The sequence below is a fragment of the Gallinula chloropus genome, assembly GCF_964237585.1.
Source record: "Gallinula chloropus genome assembly, chromosome: 22".
In the NCBI taxonomy this organism is placed as follows: domain Eukaryota; kingdom Metazoa; phylum Chordata; class Aves; order Gruiformes; family Rallidae; genus Gallinula; species Gallinula chloropus.
The window spans coordinates 7,726,318-7,752,574 of NC_140107.1; the positions used below are offsets into that span (position 1 = coordinate 7,726,318).

At 53.2% G+C, this 26,257-nt stretch overlaps 1 protein-coding gene across 2 annotated transcripts in view; it reads right to left on the reverse strand.

The window, feature by feature from the left end:
- The window catches only part of ARID1A (AT-rich interaction domain 1A), a gene marked incomplete at its 5' end in the record, with an annotated part of 58,403 nt that extends 33,000 nt beyond the window's left edge, over positions 1-25,403 (reverse strand). For both annotated transcript variants that reach the window (XM_084274083.1, XM_084274082.1), the window contains 3 exons: positions 788-1,249; positions 2,248-2,460; positions 24,258-25,403. In XM_084274083.1, the coding sequence (XP_084130209.1) occupies positions 788-1,249; positions 2,248-2,460; positions 24,258-25,403 (1,821 nt within the window). The remainder of the gene's footprint in view (positions 1-787; positions 1,250-2,247; positions 2,461-24,257) is intronic.
- Between the last annotated feature and the right edge of the window lie 854 nt (positions 25,404-26,257).

Genomic DNA, 26,257 nt, shown 5'->3' on the forward strand with positions numbered 1-26,257 from the left:
AACACACCTCCTGCTCCTCAGGAGGACACACACTGCCCCTGCTCAGCACCCTGGGGACGAGGCCTCCAACACACCACTACCAGTAACGTCCTGGGAGCTGCCCACTTGGCTTCTTGGTCTTGTAACACCTTCTAACAGCTCGAAGGGCTTCATTACACAACAGGGCAAGTCAATTAAACCCTTCAGCTTTGGAAAGCTCCCTTCCATGCACTGCAATGTCTGCTGGAAGGTCCCAGCCAGCTTTCCACACAACCAGCAAAACCCTGGGAAGCCATGTTGAAAATATTACATGGATTTTAAAAATGCAAACGCCTTCATGGCTTTTCCTTCAATTCCAGGCGTTTGCTGCTTCATTCCTCCTCCCTAAAGCCAAGTTTTACATTTAAACTCTCCTACCACCATCTCCGTGTCTGCAGACTGTGTTCTGCTATTGTGCTAAACCAAGTAGCTCTGGAGACCACCTGGAGAACTTCCACAGCATGGAAACCATTGAAAACCGTTCCAGTACAAAATCCTGTGGACTGGTATTGCCAATCAGCAGCATTTACTCCACACTAGTCTTCAAAATTGCCTCGTTAGCGTGGCTTAGTGTGGTACCACCAGAGCATCTCTCTCTGTCAGAGAGAGATCTAGACCCGACAGAGGAGGCAGCACATGTATTGCCACAATCACTCCCTCCAGCTGGCTGACATGTGGTTCACTCAACGTTACTGCCTAACGAGAAGGATTTTGCCCAAATTCCTTTAAAAATCACTTATGGCAGGAAGCAAAGCAGGAAGGTGCCTACCTGAGGAGGGGGGAAGCGCTGCTGGGAGTAGGCAGACTGCTGCTGCTGCGGCTGCGACTGAGGGTATGAAGACGACTGCTGAGAGAGCGCGGAGGACGCTGTCTGCTGGGTCTGGGGCTGCTGCTGGTAGGGGGACTGCGACTGCGGCTGCGAGTAGGGAGGCTGAGTCTGCTGATGCTGCTGGGCTGTGGGCTGCTGGGGGGGGTATGGAGTCGGGGACTGCTGATGGGGCGGCTGGGGCTGCTGCTGGGAGTACGCGGGCTGCGACGTCTGGAGTTGCGGAGGTTGCGACTGAGGCTGTTGCTGCTGCTGATAGGAAGGCTGAGAGTGTGGGGTTTGGGATGGAGGCTGCTGCGAATAGGGAGGCTGCTGCTGCTGGGGGTGAGGGCTCTGCTGGTTGTAATACGGAGTCTGGCTTTGCTGCCCATACGCACTGGGGCCCTGCTGTCCGTAAGGAGGAATCTACAGAACAAGACAGAGTTACACCTGTTATGAAGGTATTTTACATCACACACAAAGTAAGGTTATGCTCAAGAAGGAGGGGATTCAGGGTAGGCAATGGCAGGACAAGGGGGATGGATTAAAACTTAAGGAAGGAAGGTTTAAATTAGATATTAGGGGGAAGTTCTGTCCAGAGAGAGTGGTGAGGGGCTGGAACAGGCTGCCCAGAGAGGGGGTGGGTGCCCCGTCCTTGGGGGTGTTCAAGGCCAGGTTGGATGGGGCCCTGGGCAACCTTGTGCAGCTCCAGGCCTGGAGGTTGGTAGCCTTGCCTGTGGCAGGGGGGGTTGGACCTCTATGATCCTTGGGGTCCCTTCCAACCCAGACCAGTCTCTGATTCTGTGATTCTATGAAACAATTCAGACCTGTGCAGAGCAGTTAACTGGGAATGTATGGGAAATGCCACTACCTAGATACTTCCCAGGCAACAGCAAGAGTCACTCCTGGGTGACATTATTCTTACCATGAACAAAACTTTAATAGGCACCACAGCAAAATGTTTAGAGATGCCTATATGACTACCCTTCAATGACACAAGACTGAAAGGAAAGACTGCATGCTCTAGAAGAACAGCAGCCTTTTGAATCCTGCAAACAGTGCAGCAGGAGCCACTTGGATCATGTGATGAGCCAAAACTGACCTGAAGTTATTTCTTCTGTAAAGAACAGCTGTGTCTTTAACAGAACACAGTGCAGAGAGCATCTTACTCCCCTGGCTATTTCTCTTTCCTCTGTTTGATTCCCTGCTCTGCCACTGCCTGTCTCAGAAGCAAAGATTCCACAAGTACACCGCTCACACCTGGGCCCAGGTGTGGTGCAACACAGAGCCTGAAGAAATGCCAGTTCACCTAAAGCAACTGCTGCCAATCTGGCTGAAGGAGGTCCTGCAGAAGAAGCAGTACTTGGATGCTCTTCGGCCTGCCCCTGCTGTATACAGAGACTACAGAAGCCCGGGTGCTCTACCTGCTGTGCATAGGAGATGCTGCCCATTGTACTTTGCGTCCTGCTTTGCATTCCCATGGGGTATCTCTGGGGAGTCTGTGGCCCGTAGGGCTGTCCTGGGTAGCCATGTCCTTGCTGTGGCCCCGCTTGAGGTCCCTGTTGTTGTGAATATGGGTTGTTTCCTCCATATGGCTGAGGCCTCATCTTCCCCATCTGATCCATCGGGCTTGAAGGCTGCAAGGCAAGTTGAGACACACAATGTACATCCAGCTACGTACAGGAATCATTCACAACTTCCCAGAAACCCCAGGAGAAAACTTTAACAGGTTGGCACAGAGCAGCAGAAGCTCAGCTGTCTCAGGTGCTAAACCCCACAGTTCTGTTCTGAATTACAGCAGGATTCCTGCTGCCCTTTCAAACCTGGACTTTTCACAAAAAACAAACCCAATGAGAAGGAGTCATTTTATGCTGACACGTCTCCTGTGGCCGGAGGACAGGAAAGAAGGGGGGGAAAGTATCATTAAAGAAGGTGAATTATCAGTGTAAGTGGCTTTTCCCCATAGTAGGTAATAGTTTAATGTTCAGATATTCCACAACAAGGTAAATTTTGCCTGAAAAATTAAATATTCACAGGAAACACCACTCCTTTCACATATAACAAGGTCTCCCAAAACACTACAGGCTGTTAATTTACACTTATGCATTTCAATTAATCCATACTGATGTAGCAACACCGGGCAGTGTTACTGCCATTCACAGCACTCCAGACTGCAGTTCCATGCCCCCCTTTCTGAACACGTGCCTTGTGTCCCCTGCCTTTGGTAGAATAAAGGTTTCTAAATCAAGTTCCTTCAGATGCATGGGGAAGTGTCACCCTTGAAAGTCAGGTCCCTGAGTTTGAGAGCAGACACGATGAGTGACTAAATGCAAGTTTCCTAGGACATCCTGATCTGCACCACCCTGCCCAGAGCCAAGACAGAGCAGCCAAAAATGCTATAAACCCCAAAAGAGTCTTTCTGCCTGGGCAGTGCTACTCTGAGCTGAAGCAAGGCTGCCATCAGCCTCTTCTGGCGTAGTGACCTCTAAAGGAATCCCTGGCAAAGTCTTTAACCTCCATCACTGGCTGAATGAGAATTGTTCCCTGATCTCCTGATGACCTAACTAATACCAATTAGATGTTTTCCACCAGATCACCATGACAATGGACTCTATTACACCATTCCTTCCCGCAACTAGCCCTAGGGTGGTATTTGTACAGATCCACCCTCTCTTGCTGAGATCAGGTGCTTGAGGAGTGGCACTACAGGCCTGCACAAGCAAACATCTCACAAAGCCAGCTCCTGCTGGAAACCCCAAAGGATCCCAGGGACCAGCGCGGTGTTTCCGTGGGGTCTGCAGAATCCACCCCTCCCAGGGAAGAAAAAAAGCCCGTGCAGTATGCTACACTTCAGAAAATCCTACCCCAACAGCCAGCACAGCTTGAAGTCCCAACACACAGACCCTGCAAACATTTGTTTGACCAGCTGTCTGCTCTGTCTTGCCTGCCAGGCAAGGCACACAGCACCGAGCCCACGCCAAGGAGGAGTAAGCAGGGGCGCAACGGGGAGGTAATGGTGGGGCAAGGGAGGGAGTTTAGTGGAGATGGCAGGAAAAGCACCCCAGTTTTGGCAAGAGGGGGGCTACCCACTCCACTGCAATCAGGTTCCCTTAGGGAAATTAGCAGAAATATGGCACAAATCAATTAGGAACCAGGTCCAAGCCCCCTCCTCCACTCCAGTTCAGCCCCTGCCATCCCAGGGAAGCTGTTCACAAATGATCCTCTCCATCGAGGCAGACTGTAGATGCCCTGCCACGCTCAGTTGTGCCTCATGTTTCCGTTTTGATCCATACGGATACTAAAACCCTTCTGGAGAAGTTTTGTTTCATGTTTCATGCTTGTTATTGCAGATGCCACTGCTGAGGAGTAACACAGACAGAGGCTGCAGGACCTCAGAGCAGCCCCAGATCGCTGTGCTCCCAAATACCCCACATACCCCATGTGCCCTCAGAGGGTTTTGTACTGTGCTCTGAGGAGGAACTTCCATCCAGGGGGAATGGGAAAAAATGACCTGTAGCCTGAATCCTCAGTGCTCCAGTGTCTTACCTCCTGAACAGCAGCACCAGCGAGCAGCTCTCACACCCCAACGGATGCAAACTGTGTTCACATCTGTCCTAGGTGCTTCCCAGCCCTGCCCTGTGGGTACCACCTGAGATGACTGGCATCTCTTATCTTCTTTGGACTGTAAAAACACTGCCACCAGGAACACCTCGCAGCCCCTACCTTTTGACAAGTCACCCCCCAAACACACCCTACACCTCCTTCCTCCTCCTACCTGACCAAGCGCAGCCTCGGGGTTACTCACTGAGCATTTCAGCATCCTTTCCGTTTGTCACTCGCTTCCTCCCGGTCGTTACCTCACCTTCACAGACCGCTACCAAGGGCAGTGTCACACACACACTCCTGGCTTGGGCATTTGGGGTTGGGTTTTTTTTTGACATTTTAAACACACACATCCCACACGCTGCCTCCTCTGCACAGATTTTCTTGCCTGTGGTCACCCACAAAGCTAACCATGTCTTCAGGAGGGATAGGAACAAGGTGAAGATCCAACTCTTCCATGACTCCTACAGGAAGCACGGTGGCTGTTTAAAAAACTTGGGAGACACATTTGGAGCTGTTCATGAAGCCGTTAAAAAAAAAAACAAACCCAAAAACAACACAAACCAGAGAGAGAAAAGAAAAAAGCTCAACACACACAAACCCCAAACATATTTCCAGGATGTGACCAAGTCGTCACCTTGATTGCTCAGCGTAGGAGTACCCGACACGCTTCCAAACTGCGCTGCTTTGAACTGCCACTCTTCCACCGGGCCCTAGCACAGAGAGGATGCTAAAAACAAACATGAAGAGCATCACTCTAAATTACAGCCTTATAGATAAAATTCTATAAACAGAAGAAATGTAAACGCCAATTAATCTCTAATGAAGGAACTATTTCATACACACACTCCTGCAAACCAACAGGCTAATTCGTGCTCCCTGGGGCTGCCGTGTGGATCTCAAATCCTGCATCGCATTGTTTCTCCCTTCAGAATCTCCCATTAAAGACACACATCTCTTTTGCTGACAGGGCTTTAACTGCTCTCCTCTTAGCAGCCTTGCTCTGGCTTAAAGAGCCTACCACCAGGAAGTCTCCTTGAATGTGCTATCTCAATCCTTTTAGGTGATTTAACTACACGTGCCGCGAGAAAAGAACAGTCCAAGTGCGGATCGATCCAAGAGCTCCAGCAAAGACTTTGGGGAGGGCAGGGGTGCTGCTCAGCTCCTCTGAGCACCCCTGTGACACGAGCTGGGTAAGGCAAGAGGAAAGGACGCCTGTTCACCAGCAAGAACACTTCAGGGTAAATAAGGAAATAGCAAACTCTGACAGTAAAGGGCTGGAGATTCTTCTCTGGACCCATACATGGGAAATCCTTTCAATAGGACACCACAGGAGTAGATTACTGTGATTACACTTCAAAAGCAAAGGCCCTGCCACAGGGAGACATAATTGAGAGAAAGTGTTGCTCCTTGATCACTGAAGTCCAGACCCCCTGCTTACACCTCCTTGCATTCACAGAAATTGCTTCTATTCTCCCTTCAATCTGGGTATCTCTGCTGTTTTGTAACACTGTTAAGTACCAAAACTTGGCAAAACACAGTCCTGTCACCAGTCAAACTTTGAAAAGCCAAGTTGTTTGGTATGGTGTGTGATGAGAGCAGCTGAAAGCTGGTGCTCCAGAGGAGCTGCTGAGCTTTCAAGAAAATTTCAGGTATTTCTAGGCTAAGAGCTGGTAACAAGAAGCCCAAAGCGAGCTGCAATTGCCAAGTTCAAAAGCTCTCCACATCAGCACATGTAGTGTGAAGGATGTCAGGCCCTTAAAACAACCAAAGGGCACGGTGAAAACCAGCTATCCTTCAAAAACCACCCCCCCAAAAAACAGGGTTCCAAGCAGACAAGAGCAAGAGGATTCCACAAACAGCTCGCTGCACGTTTTGTCCAGCACAAGAGAAATCTGGGCTCTGGAAAGAGCTGTTTGGTTAAATTGGAGGGGACTTGCTTAATGGGCCCAGCAGGAAAACAAGTAAAGGGAAGAGGCAAATCCCACTCCAGAAGCAAGAGCCAAACCCTCCCCAGCTGAACAGAAAAATGCAATTCTGACTTTCCCCATTACCTTCTTCCATGTTTGTGTTTTATTACGCCAGAGGAAGAAAAGGGAGAGTCATTTACCGAACTCTCCAGTTTCAAATCAGCATCATTCAATTGCTGGCAAACGTGGGTATTGGCCACCACTGGCTTCCTCAGCTGTCCAAAAGAAACAGAAAGGCCAAAAAAACCAAAAAAAAAAAAAAAAAGCCCCCAAAAATCACCCTAAGCTCTCACCTTGGGTCTGAAATCTTTTCCTGCCCAGATCTGCTGTCCGTTTTTTGTGATAAAAAATAATAAAAAGCATTACTGGCTGTTTAACCGAGAGAAGCCCTAATTGATTCCCACAGTAATTAACCTGCATTTTACCTCGGAGAGTGGTAGTTAAGGAAGTCGGCACTGCTATTTATAACTCATCTCAAATTGAGGGCAGACTGCCTAAAATCTAACACATCCCAGCTGTACTCCTGTTTGAACTGGGGCCAAGGGAATTTTTTAAAGCAATCTTGGCACTGAATGAATGACACCAACAGTATGAGCGCGCGTGTGGTTGTGTTGTGGTGACGTAGCGGTGGAGGTGGAAGGGGAAGGGGGGGCCAGCTCGCCGTAATCCCTCTCCCAAGCCCACTCGCTGCGCGCAGGCTGGGCCCCGGCCCGGTACAAGGCGCTGGAGCCGCCCACCGAGAACCAAACACAGGAAACGTCTTTTCCTGTGGAACGCCTTGAAGTGAGAAGCACATGGCTAATCTGCATAAAAGCAAAGCCACCCCACTCCTGCCAGGAAGGTTAGTGCTCGTAATCTCTGGCCATGGAGCTGGCTGCCTGCGAGGACTTGGCCCCGCGCCGGCTAACCCAGAAAGAGCTGGGAACAGATGGGCAAGGACCCCGCAGAAACACCCGGCACGTGACGCGCCACATGGCCCCGCAGCACCAACTATTGTTCCGCTGCTGGGCGCCCCTACAAAGCCCAGCCCAGCCCGACCTGGCCGGGAGCTCAGCCCGAGGCCGCAGCTGCTCCTCTGTCATGGTCGGGCTGGCCAGAGGATTGGTACCACTGAACCGTCAAACCCTGGGGGCCTGGAAGTCGCCAAGCTGAGAAGATGCTGACTGGCTCCAGTGCTGGTTAACATCATTCCACAAGCTCAGAGAGTGAACTGCTCACCTCCCCAAGGCTGAAGCCCGGTGGGATCTTACTGATCTTACTTACTAGGTCTTGGGAGAAGAGCACACTCTTTCCTCCTGTCTCCAACCCCTGGGTACTCAAAAGCAAGGGGAAGGAGTCTCCACAGCCAGTGAAGTTACAGAGCAGATTGCCACGTTGGCTATAAAAATGGTATTAGTGATGGGACAGTGTGGGAAAAGGGGAGTCATTTTCCCTAAGGATTACTTCCCTGGGACCATGGTCATATTGGATGTAATCACTGAAAACAGGCAAGAAAATAAACTCACCCATACTCCCCCCTCAAGCTTTCTGTGCCATTTTTAACCCAATCAACAAGCTGCATGAAGCAGAAAATCGGCGACAGCAGCACCAGCGTAACGGGCTGGCAAGACCCAGAGTGGCTGATAAGGAAGACCAGGGTTCAAACCCAGAAGCCTTCCCTGCCCGTCTTCCAGTGCCTTCCACCCCACTGAGAAACACCAGCCATGCCAGGCAGGCAGAGGAGCCCCCACGTGAGAGGCATGGCACACAGAGTTGCTCAGGAGAAGCACCTAGTCTCCATCATCAGGCTTTATCAAATAAGCATTAATGTTCCTAAAAAGCAGAGAGGCCGCACTGACCTCTGCCTTTTCTAGTACATTCCACATCCTCTGGAGCCACCAAGAGCTCAGGCTGCCAGGAGACACCAAGGCTGGGTCAGGTCTTGGAGGTCCCAACACCATTAACACAACACATCCTCCAGGGATGAGGGATCTGAGCTCCCACCTCTGAGCCCTCTCCCCAGACTAAACCTCTGCCGTGTTTTCAGGCTCAGAAGGCACTGTGAGAGGTACACTGCCTGCAGCATGGAGACACCAGTGCCCTGGGCAAGACAAACCCCATGTTCACATCCTCACCAGCGCTAAGCTACGTCTGGTACCTGCACAGAAAGCACAGACAGTCGTGAACAAGCATGAAAGGCACAGGAGGGATGGCCCCAAGCTGGCCTGAGGCCTGGCAAACCCACCACCAAACCCCACCAGGCTCTTCACGATTCACACCCACTGACAGACTGACACACAGGCAGTTACTCCCTTGCAACACTGTCCAACCACGGCAACACCGTGACGCCCCTGAGAAAACAGAACTAACGGGGAGGGCGGAACACGGTGACATCCAGCGAGATGCTTCAGCAAACCCTCCATCCAGCTGGTCACTCTGGTGCCTCAGGAGCTCCTGAGCTCCACGCACAAGCGACTCCCACTGCTCCATAACCAGTCCTGAGAGTTCAGGCTGAGAAACCAGCACCAACTAACAACCGTCCTCATTCGGGAGCAAACAGGGTTCATCTTCCAGAGGGGAACACTTTCATCTGATCTATTTAAGGTGCAACTGGCTGTGCTGAGGTCAATATCCCAGCCTGAACTCGCTGCCTTTTATAGCCTTCTGAAGGGCCAGCACACTGGGTCATACTTCACTGCCTCTCCTCTGATGGTGGTCTGCTTTAAAAGAGAGTTGGAAGCGGCTGAGGGGGGAATGCAGTTAAGATAAAAAGAAAGATCCTTCTGTAGTATAGATGAAGATGCTCCCGAGAGGGAGGACACCCAGAAAACCCCGTGGTAAACACTAGGCTGAGGCCTATCAAGTGTCTCACCAGGACAGTCGAATCAACAAGCGTCTTTTACTGAGATCATCTCAGAAATGTGCACTTCCTTTTTTACTTTCCCCCTCCCTTTTTTAAACTTGAGAAATCCACCAACTTCCTTCGGTCCCTCAGCATGAGCCAGGCCTGGGCTGACACCGCGCAGCACCCGATGGTTTCCCTCCCGGCCTACTCATCGCTCTGGGAGACAGGGACCCAGAGCAGAGCAAAGCCAACACTTCTGTGAGGCAGCACAAAGACTCCTACAAGTACAAGGCCAAAACCAGCAAAGAAACACCCTCTGCTTCAGGGCTCCCTACGTACTGTCCTCCCCAACCACCTACACCTTGCTCCAGGAGAGCGCCTCGTACCTGTAAGCCTGGAGTACCAACTCCCGACACTTGGATTCAGCTCAGGACTGGTTCCAGCGTTATAAACAAACCCCCCTTGGGGTAGTTTGCAGAAAAAAAACCATTTCTCTGTAAATTACACAAAATAAACCGCCCCATCTCGCCCCCACAGACCTGGAATCTAACTGGGATTTTAATCCAGAGCTGAGAGGCACCGTGTCATTATCATCTCGTTATCCACGGCCACTGCAGATGAAATTACCAGTTGTCCAAGCGTTCAGACAACTGACCTCTGCTCAACAGTTTCAGTTCTGCAACTAGAGGGAGCCTGGTTTTTCTTCTGACTTCTTGCAGTAGGTCAGAGTTTGACCCAAGACACTTTCTATTCCTCTAATCTCCTGCTAACACACAGAGCTTCAGCACAAGCCAACGCTCTGTACCAAAGGAAAACGGGACGATTTCTGAATGTCACCTGCTCCCAACCAGGAGTGATTTGGACCCCCCATAATCTTAAAATCAGCCCTGAAATATTGCTCCTTTCCTCGATTATCCATTCATTACACTGGTTCCTTTGGGGAGATTCTTCTGTACTTCCAGGACAGTAAGTTTCACCAGTAGAAAAAATAAAGATGAGTAAGTTTTCTCCGAGCAGCTGCACTGTGAGCTGCATCTTCTGCCTAAACACCACTCAGTAATTACCCTATTAACATTTCTCAGCAAGAGGCCAGTCCACACATCTCTGAGGACTTTCCTAAGCACCACTCTTACTAATACTCTTCAAATTGATTAAAACTGACCAGAGTTTTGCTTACAGGATGTATCATTATGGAACGTTTTATTCCTGAACAAAGTCAATCAGAAGGTGCTCTGGTGGGGATGTGAAATGAGAGCCCCACCTCCAACCCCCACTGGAAATAACCCATCAGGGGTACAGCATCCGTGCCCAAACACAAGCAGGGGGCTGGGGTTTTTTGAAGGAGGAGGGCAGGAAGATGCCAAGCTTACCTGTGTTTTAAGCAAAGTGCATTTGTTAATCCCATCTCTCCTTCCCAGCCTGACTTCAAGCCCACCTTAACCAATTCAGCAAAGGGAGGCTCTGGATTTCAGCCCCTTTCCTCAGTCAGTTGCTCTCTCCAGCACACAACCACATTAGTCAGGCACCTCTCTGAACCCTGGGTAGGACATTCCAACCACTGCCCTCACATCCAAAGACAGGACACAACTGGCTTTCTGCAGGCTTGGGGATCTGCTCAGAGATGATGCGTGCTCACACGAACGGGGCATCCTTCTGGACCTGTGAAAGCTGCAGTGCAAAAGGACCTGAAGATTTACACTGTGAACACTGAGCTGGGCTGACCTGGAAGAGGGAGAGACTCTGCTCTTCTGCCAAGTCAGCCCAGGCCGAGCCGTGCCCACAGCCAGGTTCTCAGGCCCCTCATCCTCACAGACCCCTCTCCTGTCTGCAGGCTCAGCACACATCCTTGTGCAAACAGCACGAGGGATGCCCTGCACCTGACAATTAGACAACAGCCCCAAGATTCCTTTCCCTCTCTCTCCATATCTGTTTGGAAACTGATGGTGTAAGTAAACATCCATGTCGGTTCCAAATAGTCACATAATGCCTTTGCTGGGGCTCTGAATGCTGGGGAAGACCAAAGCCCAAGCCCAGGCTGAGTCTGGCCGTGGCACAGCTCACTCTCTGCAGCAGGCTGGATGACACTTGTCGTCCCTATGTATGTGCCAGCTCAGCCCAGAGCCGACTTGGCTGGGCAGTCGGGTGCCTCTGTATCGAGCACACTCTGGTGTGGAAGCAGGAGCCTGACAAACACTCTTCACTGAGCTACCTGCAGTCAGCACGGACAGAGGAGTCCCATTCTTCTGCAATAGCTGGAGACCAGTGACATTTCCAGACAAGTCCCAGGTAGCTGGAGTCAGAATACAGTTTGCCATTGGACAGGCAGCATGATCTCAGCACTTCCAGGAATTTCAACTTACATTTAAGGAAGAAATCGTAATTTCCTTCTAAGTAATTAGGTAACTAGCCATCCCCTCACTCTCAGACTCCAGCTCACTCTAGAAGCACACTATTCCACCAATCTGCCCCAGCATTTCCCAAGTGCTCCTGTTGACTCCTCCCAAAATCTAAGCAGCACCAAGATGTAAAGAAAACTGCGTCTTAGCTCCATGGGAGATGGTCCCAGGGAACATGCAATAGTTGTAATGAGGTGGTGTTCCTTTTAAGATGGAAAGAAAACTTCCTTCCTGAATATTAAATCAGGCTTTAAGTTTAGCCAACCTCCTACATCTGCTCTAATGAACTGGAGGGAAGTCAAGAAAAAGACAGTGAAGTGTCTCATTACAGCGCCTTCGTTCCAGGCCTACTTATACACTAGAAGGAGCAAGCAAGCTCATGTTGTACCACAAGGATGGGACTGGGCCAAGAGCAAGCCATAAAAAAACACAGGAGGAGGAAGGGCCAGGATGGAATAGCAGAATTACACCCAGTGTCACCACTGCTCAAGTGATCTGATTTCGATCAGCAGGAGAGCAGCTGCTGCAGAGCACCAGCAAGATGCAAAGGATTTGCCCTGAGCACCACTGAAAGCCCCAAAGGGCTCCAGGAGCCCCACAAACACCCTCACATAACTGCAACTTGTAGCAAACTTCAGCCACCCAGCTCATCCCCCACAACTCCCGTTCCCTCTAAAACAAGCACCACAGATCTCACAGGCTGGCTGGACACTTGCAAAATCCTTTGGCCTGAGGCTCACTGGAGCTCACTTGCCAGAACAAAGTCAGTGTTACCAAGTCACTGAAGCCCTCAGAACACGGTGGGTCCTGGTCTGTGCTCCAGAGCTGGTAAGGCACCTCCAGCACAGCCTCCCAGCATCCTGAAACCAGCTCCTTGCTCAGCTCCCCACCCGTGAAAGGCAGCGCTGCAGGTTTCTGCCCACTCGTGTCTGCCAACGTTCAACGTGTGTTTGAGCATCCCATCACCTTGTGAAATTTGACTAAATGATGGCTGAAGAGACTCAACTTGGCCAGGCAAATTCCCACCACCTCCTCCCACGCCAGGGTCACAGGGCACAGCCAAGAGACATCTCCAGATCAGGTCAGGGCTCTCAACCACACCAGGTCTCCAGCAGTCCAAGCTCTCCTACTGCACACACAACACAGAGATGAGGGAGGACACAGCCACGCTCGTGGTACAGGAGGTACAGCTACCTCCCCTCAGCAGCACAGCTCCATCTTGTCCAGAGCAGCTGCCTGCTGTAATAAGAGCTGCATGTCGGGGCCTGTAGTTCCACAAGCCACGTTTCACAATTACACAGGCTCTCCCCAGCTTCTGCAGAGTTAACTCAATTCATGGTGCATTACACACGCTTTTAAATAAAGAAGAGCTAAATAATCCCAGAAATCTGAGGTTTGGAATGAGCCTGTGGAAGGGACAGGTAATCTCAGTGTAAGTTGGTGCAGAACTCTGCACTCCATCATCACCCTCCCCTCCCAGACCTTGAATTCAGACTCACAGTTCAGTGGTGGACATCACCTCTGCAGGGAGATGTGGTGATGGGGCTCAGCCAGCTGGAATTGCCCACGGGCATTGTCCTTACCCCAGCCAGGAGCCCTGGGGTAGCGCTGTGCTAATCACTTCAGGAGCATTCAGACATCCTCGGTTGCAGGGCAGCAGCAGAGTTCAGAGCACATTCTGTATTGCACTAGGGTTAGCCCCAGCATCACCTCATTAGGGAGCAACTTAGTATAGCTTAAACCCTGACCCATCCCTCCTGACCCCTGTGACCCATTTTATAGGAGGGATCCAACATGACACAAGGTAACAAAGCTTTGTTGTGTTAATAGGAAGAAGAGAAGTTATTTCCCTTCCCACTACAGCAGCTGACAAATTCAGATGCTATTTTGGTGAATTTTATTGAGCCTTCCCTTATTTTAGCCTTAAAATTCTGCCTTCAAGACTCCACTTCAGCTCCACAGAACCAAAAATATTTAAAATTGCAGTAATGACAAGTTACCATCTGCATTTACCAAGGATGCACTCACTAACTTTGTAGAAAGCAACAACCAATCTCCAGTATTTATACCCAAATGATCTATTTGCATCCAGAAAGCAGAGCTGCTGTCATGCCTGCGTTGGTAAGAGAGGAGGCTGGGGGAGATGAAAAGACTACGTAGGCAAGAAGCTCAGAGCTGCAGGCACGGCAGCTCCCAGAGAGCGGTGAGGATGCACTGCTGGAGCCTTCATCAAGCCAGTGATGTTGTGATTTGGGTTTGGTACACTTGGCAAGCCCCACACAAACCCCAGCCCCACGGTGACACAAGGTCATTATCTAAAATTACTGATTTAAAGCCAAAAGTAGCCCACCTTTGGTTGGGTGTAGTGATTTTTGCCATGGGTTATAGGGATTTCTGAGGCCTGGGTCTGCAAACTCTTAGGCTTTTATTCCATCTACGCCCAGAAAAGCCCAGCTTTCTTTTAAAGCAACGTGGGGAGTTGCTCAGCAAGTTAAAAGGAGTGTGCTGGCAGCAGCAAGAAGATAGAGAAATTCCTAACTGTGCCAATGCCATGGGGGGAGGAGGAACAGCCAACGCTGCAAAGTCTCCACTGGTTTCAGGAACAGGTATAACAAGAAACTGAGAGACAACTCATATGAGAAAGAGGAGATGAGACATGACTGTGCCTTGACAGCAGTGACAACTCTGAGCAGTTTATTGGCATTTACAGAGTGATCAGATTTACAGCTAACCTTAATGCACGCTCAGTGCTCAGCACAGGGATCGCTGCTGCCCCGGCACCGCGCTGCCAACACGCTCCGTCTTCCTCATTAAAGCCAGGGAACCTGCGCTCTGAAGCTCAGCCACAAGTTACACCCTGATCTCCTGGTACCAAACACCTTAAACGAGTTATTCACCTGGGTGTGTGGACAACAGGCTGAGCACCTTGCTTCAGAGCAGAGGGGAGGTGAGGGGTAAGGGCCGGAACGCGGCTCGAAGCCGAGGAGCACTCAATTGCTCTGGGGTGTCTCACAGAACACTGATCGCTCCATCTGATTCTAATTCCCGACACCAAATCAGCACATAGCTTTTCAAAGGAAACCTTGTCCTAGATTGCAAGGTAATCAATCACAATTAACGTAGGAACAAGCTTTTGCAGCGCTGCCGGGCCTTGTGAACTGCAGAGGAAGGCCAGGAGGCTCTGTGGAAGTACAGGCAGGTGGGAGAACTCGGGACAGGTCTGTCGGTCTCCTCTGCACATCCCAGAGCAGGCAGCAGCCAGCCAGGCATTCTGCTTCTCCTCCAGAGCAGGAGCTGAGCACGACCGCTCTTCCACTGCTTCTGTCCTGAGCCCTCACCCAGGATCCCCAAGTCCCTTCCCCAGTACCACACCCTGTTCCAGAGGAGCCACATTCTGCCCACGGGCAGCCAGAAGCAGCATTTCCAGGGAGATGATTTGTCATAAACCCAAAGGAAACTGTTCCAGGTGTAACCCCATGTCCAGAGAGAAAGTATGATCGAGTGCTCAGAGCATTAACCTTGATTTTGAGAGACAGGGCTTGGAGCACCTCCTCTGAACAGCTCTGAACAGCTCCCGTGCACCCAGGGCTCACACTACCCTCACTGCTGCGTCAGGAAAAAGAACAGAGATGCTCTGGTAATTAACACTTCCCATCACAATACTGTTCAATTATCCACACACACACACAAAAATAAGGTCCAAATCTGCCCTGTGCAGCGCTGCCCTGAATCCTTCCCAGGGGATCCAGAGAGCTGCAGCCACCACAAGCCCCAGTCACCACGCGACAGCAGGGAACTGAGTTTGGGGTTTTTCAGTAAGACCAGTAACCCCATGACCCCCAGGGGCAGGGCAGCGCTCCGGGGCTCCTCAGCCCAGCGCTGCACATGCAGCCACAGCACCACAGAAAAGGCAGTTTCTGGGAACACGTGATCAGGCTCAGTAAACTGGCCTTGAATGAGGAGCCTTCCCCTTGATTAGCAATGCCAGGTCCAAAGTCAGAGATATTTCATTTAAAGAAGAAAAACACCCAACTACAACCAAGTTTCAACTAATTCCAGCACTTCCACAGTCCCAACATGATCTTCTATAGAGAGGGAAGAACTTTTCTCCCAACCACTTCACAAGGAGTGAAGGAGAGAAGACCACCTCCAGCCTGGCACTGGTTTAATTATTTACACTGAGTTAATGAGTACCAGATTCTCGTTCTAAGCCTGTACAGGGTGCATAGTCCTACAGTCACTTGGACTTTAAATCCACCGTCAGACTGTTCCAGAGTATGAAACTCCAAAGGAGCCTGCAGAGAAGTACAGAGTGAGCCCACTCAGCTCCCAGGCGCTGGGAGAAGTTCAGGTGGCAAAGCAGGATGGTCCAAACCCCTCACCACAATCCCAGGTCACCTGGAAGCAGACAGAGGCATTCTGCAAGTTCACCAGGCAGTTTACCTCAGGGAGCTAGAGGATGGGCAGAAAGCCACACGTGTAAAAGCAGGTTACCATATGGTTTTGCCTCTGCTCCCCATACCTAGAGAGGCTAGCAGAGGAGATAATGAAGCTGTTTCAGCTGGGATGGTTTTCCTCAAGTCCAGTGCCAAGGGTAGCAGAGGGCTGAGCCAGGAGCAAGGCAGCCCTGTCGCACCCGTCACGCTCTGCGCTGCTCTCAGCTATAGCTGATCCTGCCCTGAAGCAGGGCAGGAGCCTGGGTGACCTTTTCAATTCAGATCCAGTCCCCAGCTCAACGAGAAAAACGGAGTCCCCTACAGAGACAAGGTAACAAACACCAAGAGCAAGGCTTGCAGGCAGCACAGACTATGCTGCCACGTCCTGCTCACCACAAAGACCAAGTTTAGTGCCACAAACCCAAACCAGAATGGCCCTTTTCAGAGCAGGAACCCTCCCCAACTTCTGTGCCTTGTGCTTCTCAGCCCATACTCACCCCTCTGGACACTAAGAATGTCAAGAAGGTACTAACCCACTGTTGATAACTGGAGCTGGTGGTCGTGTTCTGCACCAGTCTGAGCGTATCCTGAATCTCAGCCCTGGCTGGGCAGGGCTGGTCTCCCACCAGGGTGTCTGGAGGGGCAGCTGGGGCCTGAGCACAGGTTTTACACATTCCTGTTCAGTCATTCACAGGCTGGGTGCCAGGACGGTGCTGACATCAGAAGGGAAACAGTCATTTTCAGGGCTTCTCTTAGTCAAAACTGAATGAAATCTCACAAAGGGCAAGGGGGGGGGGGGGGGGGGGAGGGGGGGGGAGTACTCGTTTAACCCAGTAACTCTCCCCAGGGTGGAAATTCCAGAGTCCTCTGAACTTCCAAGAATTTCTCCTTTGAAAAGAGTCACAGAATCAAATCAGGATGGAAACTCACGGCTACCTCAGACCACAGCTCCACACCAGTGACCACTGAAACGCTCTCTCCTCCCAGTCACAGCCAGGAGGTCACCATCACATCCCATCACAAAAAGTGAAAGTGGTTTTGGGTCCACCCTGGCTCACCACATGGCCAAAGGCACCCAGGGAACACAGGGCAAGCCTGCAGCAGGGGTGAGTGGCAGGGCTCTGCTCCACACAAGGGATCCTGGCTTCTCTAAGAACTCCTTCCCACGTCTCACTTGCAGCTTCCTGGGCATAATTATTAACGATCCAAGAGAAAGAGGAAGTCGCTCGAGTTTTGGGGGTTGGGGATGGGGGAGAACACGTCAGTAGCAACTGAATTCGTCCTTGAAAGAGTTTCAGTTACTCTTAAGTAGGTAACTTAAGGGAATAACGACATGCTGGTTATGGCATGAGATGCCAGTAACTGTAATGGAGCAGCAGCTTCTGCAGAGATATTTACACAAACTGATTTTTCACAGGAATTTCACAGGAATTAACACACACACTCACTCTGTATCTCCACTCTCTTACCCTCCTGGTAAAGAAATTCCTTTTCTGTGACTAGTTACAGACTGAACTGATCCCCTTCTTTACCTCCTCCTGCCCACTTCTGTCCCTTTTTCTCCCCCTCAAAATCATTTGTTAGAAGTTAGACTCTAGCTACAGTCAGCATTCCATTCTCAACATATAAAGCCAAAAATCACTTGCTGAGAAATTCTGAAGTAGCTTTGATTAAGTTTACCTATCATTACGTAGCATCCTTTACATTTCACTGCAGAAAGCTCATGCCCCCTCTGTGTAAATACCCCCTGAGCTACCCCTGGAACTCAGAGATCCTCCAGAAGGAACCCATGGCAAACCTGGAAGTGGTTCCCCCGACGTAGCTCGAAAAGCCCCAGAACTGCTCAAGCTGCACGAGGGAACGGCTGAGTTACAACCCTGGGAGTGCAGGTGCACAGAAGAAGAGTCAGAAATGGGAACCCCTCCCTCATCCATATGTTAATAAATATTATCATCTGATTAAGACACTACAGGAACTGGGAAAATATGTACATGAGCTCAGTGCTGAGAGAAGCGGCTCCTCCTGTTCCAGCCCTGCTTCTTTGGTTCCACAAGCCTCCAAGGGCAGGCTTGGGTGCTGCTTCCTTAAGTGCAGGACTCCGTCAAAAGGGTCTTAACGATATATTCAGCTCAAGCCACACACCATGGAGGAAAGATTGTGTCACGCTCACACCACAGGATGGGACTCAGGCGGCTTCTATCCCGCTCTCCACCCTGTCCCAGCCCTAGTACCTCACCTTGGCAAGTTCCCACATCAGCATCTCAGCTGCTTCCGCTGAAAAACAGTCATCCCCAGAACTTAATACCTCCTGTTCCTCCTCTACGTAGCAGGGTGAAACAGAAGGCTGCCTGAAAGCTAGTTCCTAGAGAACTTCAGCCCTAAGACTGAGGCACACGCTCAGCACCGTGAGGATGGCAACAGATTCACAGCTGGCACTTTACTGGGATCAATTTCTCAGAACAGCACTGTCTTCCTGAGGCCACAGAAAGTACCCGTGGTCGCTCTTCAGGTGACCAACTCCTCTGCTTTTCCAGCCACTATAAAGGAAAAACAAAAAGGCATCAACTCCTCCCACATCATCCAGGAACAGGCAGCAGGGGCCTGGGCAGAACCCAGGGCAGGTTGGGTCCAGCCTGCCAAGGAAAAGGGCTTTTTTTTCCTCCAATTCCCCTGACACCCACTTCTGGCTGGAGATTTATGGCTTTGTGAGCAGAACCTGGTCGAGTTTTACTGCTGCACATGCAAAACTTCCGGAGAAAATTCAAGGTTGGGCTTCTTCAGAGCAGCACAGGACACAAAAGCTTACGCAGAACCTCACAAAAAAGAAGGTTTTCCATCTGAAGAGAAGGGGAGATCTGACTTTACACCCTCACTGATGATTTTAAGGACACTTCCAAAAGAAAACCCAAGTAGCTGTACCAGCAAGGCTCAGCACTGACAAGCTTATCTTCTCCATTTCCTCCCCCTGCAATCACGCTTGCTGCCTTCAGCTTCTCCTCTGCTACTGCTTGAGAGTTTCAAACATTCTTGGCAGGAATTGGGCAATGGCATGCTGATGAGCTTTTCCCCAGAGCAATCCATCACACACAGGAGTTGCAATTCAAAAAAGAAATCAAACTGACTAGACAAAGAATTTCAAATACACAGAGTAAAAACTGGAAAGGGCATCTTTCTCCTCTAATATTCTAATTACTGAGATCACAGGTTCGGATTCACCAGGTAAAAACTGGATTTCCAAGTCGGTGGTGTTCCTTTGAAAAGAGGAGGGAGAAAAATGGTGGAAAAGTCACATATGAGGCAACAGATAAAAGGAACAGCTGCACTATTTAGCCTAATTTTAGATGTTAAGTTTCTCTCTGAAGGAAAGCTGCTGGGTTTTTTAACACAGTCTTCATGTAAGACCCTCAACAGGGTCTGGTGTCAGACTTCTGTAGCACAGCATTCACTGGCCAGTGTTCTCAAATAATAAGACTAGTGATAAAACCCCAAAGTGTTAGGAACACACCAAGCTTAGGAGAGCACTAAGAAGAGGCTACGAAGCAGAACATTTGATTCTCATGCTTTCCCCAGCCCCAGTTTCGAGTGCTATTTAAGAATAGGGAAGAGGTTCCGCCTGTTTGTTGAGCAGTTGCTTCAGGAAACAGAAGCTGTAGCAGGTAAAAGGAATTAAACTGGACAGACAGTTCTAGGAAACCAGAAAGTATTCCAGCCAAAGACAGTGAGGCCTGAGAGTTAAACATAGAACCTTTCACAAATCACATTTCTGTCTTGCAACTACAAGAGGCACCATATGGAGAAGCCCTCCCCTAGCCCAGATAATAAATAAGGAGTGACAGGGCATTTCATTTACACTCTGTGAAAGGCAGGTAGGAAGCCTTGCTAACCCCACTTCACCCAGGAAGAGAAGTACTACAGAGCAACCACGTGGTTCATCCCGAGTTTCCCAGAAAAACTCCCATCTGAGAGCCAGACCTGAGGTTTGCTGTGCTGTGTGCCACACGTATCCTGCCTGGAAACATCACTCACCTCAGCACGGAGCACCAGGGAGACAGCACTTCAGAACACAAGAGGTTTTACAGGCATCAGGCACCCATCAGCCCAGCACAGGTTACTCACACAGGCAACGCCAGCATAAAACTTTCAGCATCCACACCAGCATTAACCAGATCTCAACGACAAAACTCAACCAGCAGAATTCTCCTACTTCTAAAAAGGCCTAAAACCCCCACTGTCTCAGAGGCAAACCCTACCCCAGAGAAAGCAGACGCACCGCTCTCCTCTCTGTTGGAAAGATCCAGTGCGTACTCCACCCCGTGAGCGATGCAGGGGCTCCTAGCATTACCATGCTAAGCAAGGAGAAACCCTGCAACACAAGCCAACAGGAGCCAGGTCTCAATTTCCGATTCCAAGATATCGCAGCTCATTGGCAGCTCAGAGCCATTTGGTGCCAATTTAGTTTAAAAAAGCATATTTTCAACAGCATTTTTTATGCCTCGCTCGCTACTGAAGTGGAGATCGAAGTCAACAAAACCCAGCTATTGTATGGCAACAGGCCCAAAGCGTGTTTTGTTTCAGCTAGGATTCTAAAAGTGCCTACACTGGGCTCATCCGAGGCCCAGCGATGTCAGTGCACCTATGGGGAGGTTATCCAAGTTTAATGTGATCCCAAGACATCTCCCGTTACAGGAGATGCTGCAGCGAAAGTGTGAACTGTGAGAAATGCCTAAGAAAGGCAGGGAAGTCCTTTCAAGCAGCTCCCAAGACACTGGGGAAGCCAGTGTATTACCCATGCTCTGAGGGGAAGGGGGGGTGGAAGGGAATGAATGGTAGAGCTGGAGAAACTGAGTAAGAAGATCCCTGGCCTGGTTCCTAAGGAGTCATTCCCACAGAAACCCTCCAGTTTCTCATCCCACAGGCTGCAGAGCTGCCATCCTGATCTCTCGATCCTACTCGGTGTTTCCCAGCTATAAAAGTCAATCAGAAAAAAGAGGAATAAAAGCAAATTCCTCTGTTGCTGGTCCTACAAGAGCAGAGCACACCCACTCCCTCTCTGCATCACCCTCCTGGGGCTGTCCCTGAGGGCCACAGACCCGAGTCTACCCCATGCAAGTCACTACACTCTGACCTTACTGCAAGAGAGATTCCACCAGGAATTACTTCTCCTTTCTTCACCAGCAAGGTGATGAAACTCCCCTTAAGGCAGCATTCACAAATGCTAAGAAATTAACAGGAATTAAAGGCACTTCTCTGCATCTTCTTGCTTCCTGTCCCCAACCCCTCAGGTTTCCCATCCCAAGGGTTCCGGAGCGGAACCATCCCAGACTCTTCCCACATCATCTGCTCCAAGCCTGCACCAAGAGAGCTTCTCTTCCTAGTGTTTGGTTGGATAGATTAGACGCTCCTCTCGCTCTCCCAGAGTTTCTCAGAAGTTAGGTGGTAAGTACCCACTCTGCTCATCACTGTACAAGACAAAGGAAAGACACAAAGCTTTCAATTTTCCCAATCTAAGGAACTTAACGAGAGGCAGAGTGAAAAGAGGCTGCAATTTAGGACTGGAGTATTATTATTAATCAACTATTTCTTGTGGGCAGCACAGATGACACGTGGAAGCTTTGTTCATCTTGATAGATAAGGCTGTGCTTTTCTTTTTCCAGAGAAAGATTTAAAATTGTCAGTTTGAGTCCAGTGATTCTGCCCACAAAAAGGACTGGGGGAGCTGTTTGGGTTTTGGGATGGGGGTATCAGTGCTTTCCTTTTTATATACACTATTTGCACTACCTGAAGTTCAACTAATTCTCTGAACAACTATTCATTAACAACTGAAGGCGATGGGACTAGTTACTCAGACACTATTAACTCACTACGTGTCAGCACCCTGTGGAACCAAGTCAAATTCATTTTCCAAGACAAAATAAGCTCCTGTAAGAAATTCTTATGAGGATACTGACAGAGTACACACTGTGGTCACATACGTGTCTGTGACGTTGGTCTGGACACAAGGCTGAACACATGAACATGTCCCTGTGAGGCTGAAATCCTGGCTGAGGATGATGGAATACTCGCTGCCGGTCACCGCTGGACAGTCTGATGACCACAGCAGAGAGAAGATCCACTCTCCTGGAGAGCACTAGCTCAATCTGACAGAAAAGACAATTAAGTAACTCCAGACGCTGAAGGAGACGTTGCCTTGGGTAATCAAGGAACGAAAATGAAGCCGTTTTCCAATCGACACAAGAGAAGGACGGAGCAAGGAGGGAGCTCTGGAGGCTGCATGTCACACCGCACCGCATCCAGTGTCCCCGACCCGGGGCCTGAAGTTAGAGCAAAGTACAGAACGGGAAGGGAAGCCTGTCAGTGCCGCACGAGGCCACGGCGGGCTCGGAGATGCACACCTGAACAGAGAGAGCAACCTGCTTTTCCTGGAGGTTTCCAGATATTGGAGCCCAGCACCTCTTGTCCCCAAACCTAAAATGTCTGAGGCACACGCTGTACACTCCTTTCTCTGCTCCACATTTCCCCAAACAGGTAATTCCACACACACCCCAACAAACAGAACTCTCCAGCTCAATTCTATCTTCACTCCTCTGAAAAGGAAAGAGTTGTGACACTGCTGGGCCCCACCACCACCAGCAGCTGAATGTCCTGCCATAAACCCCTTTCTTTACTGGGGGAAGGAGACATATCAGAGCTTACTCACAACTAGTCAAAATGTGCCCCGAGCCCCACAGCCAGAGGCTCAGGCCCACCCTGTATTAGAGCCTTATGGAACGTGAATTGGTAATTCACCATTTTCGATGCTGCAGCCACAAGTTTGGCTTTATCGTTTTATTGTTTGGTTGCCTTCTTTTCCTCTTCAGGCCGCAACGTACCCCAGAAATCCCCACGTTCTCCATCTAATAAAGCACCCAAACAGCCCCAGTTTTTGAAAAGGGACAAAATTAGCCAGGAACAAAACGCATCCTCAGACCCATCAAAGGGATCGTTTATGCCAAAAGGGGGGGGGGGGGGTGTGTGTATAAAAAAAATCACATAACCAAAATAAACAGCAAGCCCATTGTGCAGAGCAGCCCTGCCGCTGTCCCGACAACACAGACTCTATTCCAGGCCGCATAAAACATCACCAGCAAAAATAAACCCCAAGGTACAAACAAAATGCCATCGCCTCCTCTTTTGTTTCAGGCACAATGCAACAAGGGCAGGCTGTCTGGGGCTCCGCTCCCGCCGGTGCGGGGCTGCCACCCACCCAACCGCCTCAAGGTCACGGCCGGTTCCGGCGAGAAAGGGGGGGGACGAGGAGGCAGCGAGCGGAGCGGCTTGGGCTGCCGTGGGTCCGGGGCTGGCAGAAAAGCCGAGTGTAAAAGTTTATGAGCTCATCAGGATTGTTGTACCATTACATCAGAGGCAATTATAAATGGCCAAGAGCAGGAGATGGGGAGCCAATCAGATCACAGATAGGATGTCAACCTAAGACCAACTGTCTCCTGGCTTTGACAGAAGGATTTTACCTCCATAATTCAAATCCCAAACCAAAGCGATCTGCACTCGCTGCTCCCATCGCCGAGCTGTTTACCAGCGGCTCGCAGCCGCAGGCCCCGGCCACCGGCCCCACGGGCCGCCCGACGGGGAAGATGGCCCCGACCGGCCCGGCCGAGCCGCGGCCACCCGGGCGGACCTCGCCGGGCCCCGCCGAGGGGTGCGGGCCCCCCGGGGCGGGGGCCGGCGGGGCCGCCGAGGGGAGCCCGGGCGACCGGGCCGGGGCGGCGGCGCGGATGGCGGCGGCGCTGCCGGGGCCACGCGTTGGCCCGGGCGGGCCCGCCCGCAGCCCCTGGCCCCCCGCGCCCGGCCCCCGGCTGCCCCTCACAGCCCTCCGCGCCGGGACCGGCCGACCCGCTCCCCCCCTCCGGAGCGGGCCGGGACCGCAGGGGAGGACGGCGGCCGCTCGCCGGGAGCCCCGCACAAAGGCTGGGGAGGGAGGAAGGGAAGGCGGCGAGGCAGCCATTTTAGAGCGAGCGAGCAGGCACAGACAATGGCAGCTCCCCGGCAGCGCCGGCCCGGCGGGGGGAACCCGCGGGAGAGGCGCCGTCCCCCCCCCCACCCCGGGCCCCTCGCCCCCCGACCCGACCCGGCCCGGCCCGGTCCCGTGTTCCCCCCCCCCCCCTCCCCTCCCCTCCCCCAGCCGCCCGCCCCACGCGGCCCCGCGGTTACCTGCTGGCTCCTGCCGAGGGACTGTCCTCCGCCGCCGCTGCTCCCGGGGCTCATGGGCGCGTGGTGGCTCCTCGGCGGGGCCCCGCCGGACGCCGCGGCCCAGCCCTGGCTGTTGCCCCCGCCGTACTGCGAGACCATCTCCGCTGCGGCCGGGCCCTTGGCGGCGGCTCCTCCGTCCTGCGGCCCGCCGCTATAGTCGCCCCCGGGGTACCCCTGGTAGCCGCGGGCGGAGCTGGGGGAGGTGAGGAGCTGGTTGAGGGTGGGGGTGGCCGTGGGCTGCGGGGTGGCGCCCCCTCCTCCTGCGCCGCCGGCGGCCGAGGGCCCCATGACCCCGAAGCGCTGCTGCTGGAAGGCGACGGCGGCGGGGGACTTGGCGCCGGCGGCCGCCGGAGCGGAGCTCTGCGCGCTGCCCCGAGGGGAGCTCAGGGCGTAGGCCTGGGGGGTAGGCGGGTAGGAGCCGGCGCTGCGCCCGGCCCCGGCCGCATAGTAGGAGTTGTACTGGTGGTTGGGGAAGCCGTGCTCGGCGCCGCCGTGCGAGTTCTGAGGAGGGGGCGGCCCCGCGGGGGCTCCCGCCGGCCCCGGGTAGGACTGCTCCAGGCCCCCGCTCTGCAGCGCTGCCATGCCAGGGCTTTGTTGTCCGCCATGTTGGTGGAAGGCAGCGGCGGCGGCCGCAGCGGCGGCGGCGGCGGCAGCAGCCTGGGCGCCCCGGCCGTAGGGCTGCCCGAAGCCGTAGGCTGGCGGGGGCAAGGCGGCCGGGTGGGAAGGGGGAGGCTGCTGCGGCGGCTGCTGCTGCTGCGGCGCCCCCACCCCGTCGCTGCTGCCGCCGCCACCGGGCGGCTCCGGGAGGTTATTGTTCAGGGTGGCGGCGGCAGCGGCGGGCCTGGGGCCCGGGTTCCCGTTCGAGCTCTTCAGGTCGGACTCGGCCCCTGCGCCCCCTCCGTTGCTCTCGGCCCCGTCCTGCAGCTCCTTCCCCGTGGGGCCCTCGCTCTCCGCCTGCTTCTCGCCGCCGCCGCCGCGCTCCGCCGCCGCCTCACCCCCCGCCTCCTCCGGGGGACAATCCCGCTGCTGCGCCTCCGCTTTCTTCAGCTCGGATGGAGCCGGGGCGCCCAGGCTGCTGGCGGCGGCGGGGGCGACCTGAGCGGCCATGATCCCCCCCCTCCCCACCCAGCCACCCCCCCCCCGGACCGGTCCCCCCCGAGCTGCTCCCTGCCTGGCCGGCCGGCGTGAGGCCTCGCTGCTCTGCTGCTCCCCGCTCAGGCGGCGGCGGGCTCTTCAGGGCAGCGGGGGCTCATTCCCCCCCGGCCTGGTTGGCGAGGCGGGGAGGGCTCCGCTGGGCTGGGCTTCCCGGGGCCTGGCCCCGCTGTACCTCCTCGGTTGCAGCCGGCGGAGAAAGGGGAGGAGGAGGGAGTGGGGGGGAAGGAGGAGGAGGGGGGGGGGGGGGGGGACCCGGGACGGGGCTCCCGGTGCGGGAGAGGCGGGAGGGAGGGAGGGGGGACACGGCGGGCGGGCGGGCGCCGTCCCCGGAGCCGGGCCGAGCGGCGGCGGGGGCCGGGCTGGGCGAGCCGCGCGGCAGCTCCCGACTCTGGTCCGCCGAGTGGGGCTCACTCCGACACGAGGCTCAGCACTGCCATTTTACCCAGCGCCGCGGCCGCCTGCCAAACCCGGAGCGGAGCGGAGCGCGGCCCGGACGGGAGCCTCCCCCCCGTCACAAAGGAGGAGCGGGCCGGCCCCGGCCGCGGGCGGCTCGGCGCGGCGGAGGCTGCCGCACGCAAAACCCGCAGCGGATCCGCGGAGCCGAGCTCGGCCGCCGTGCGGGGCAGCGGCGCCGGGCCGGAGAGCGGAGGCAGAGGGGCCGGGGCTGGGAACCCGAGCGAGCGGCGGGGGAGCCGGCGGCGCCGGGGCGGGGGAGCGGCCCGGCCCCGCTCGGGGTTGGGGGCGGGGGTGTGTGGGGGGGGTGGCTCGGCTCGCCTCACCTTGCCGGGCCACTTGTCAGGGCAGCG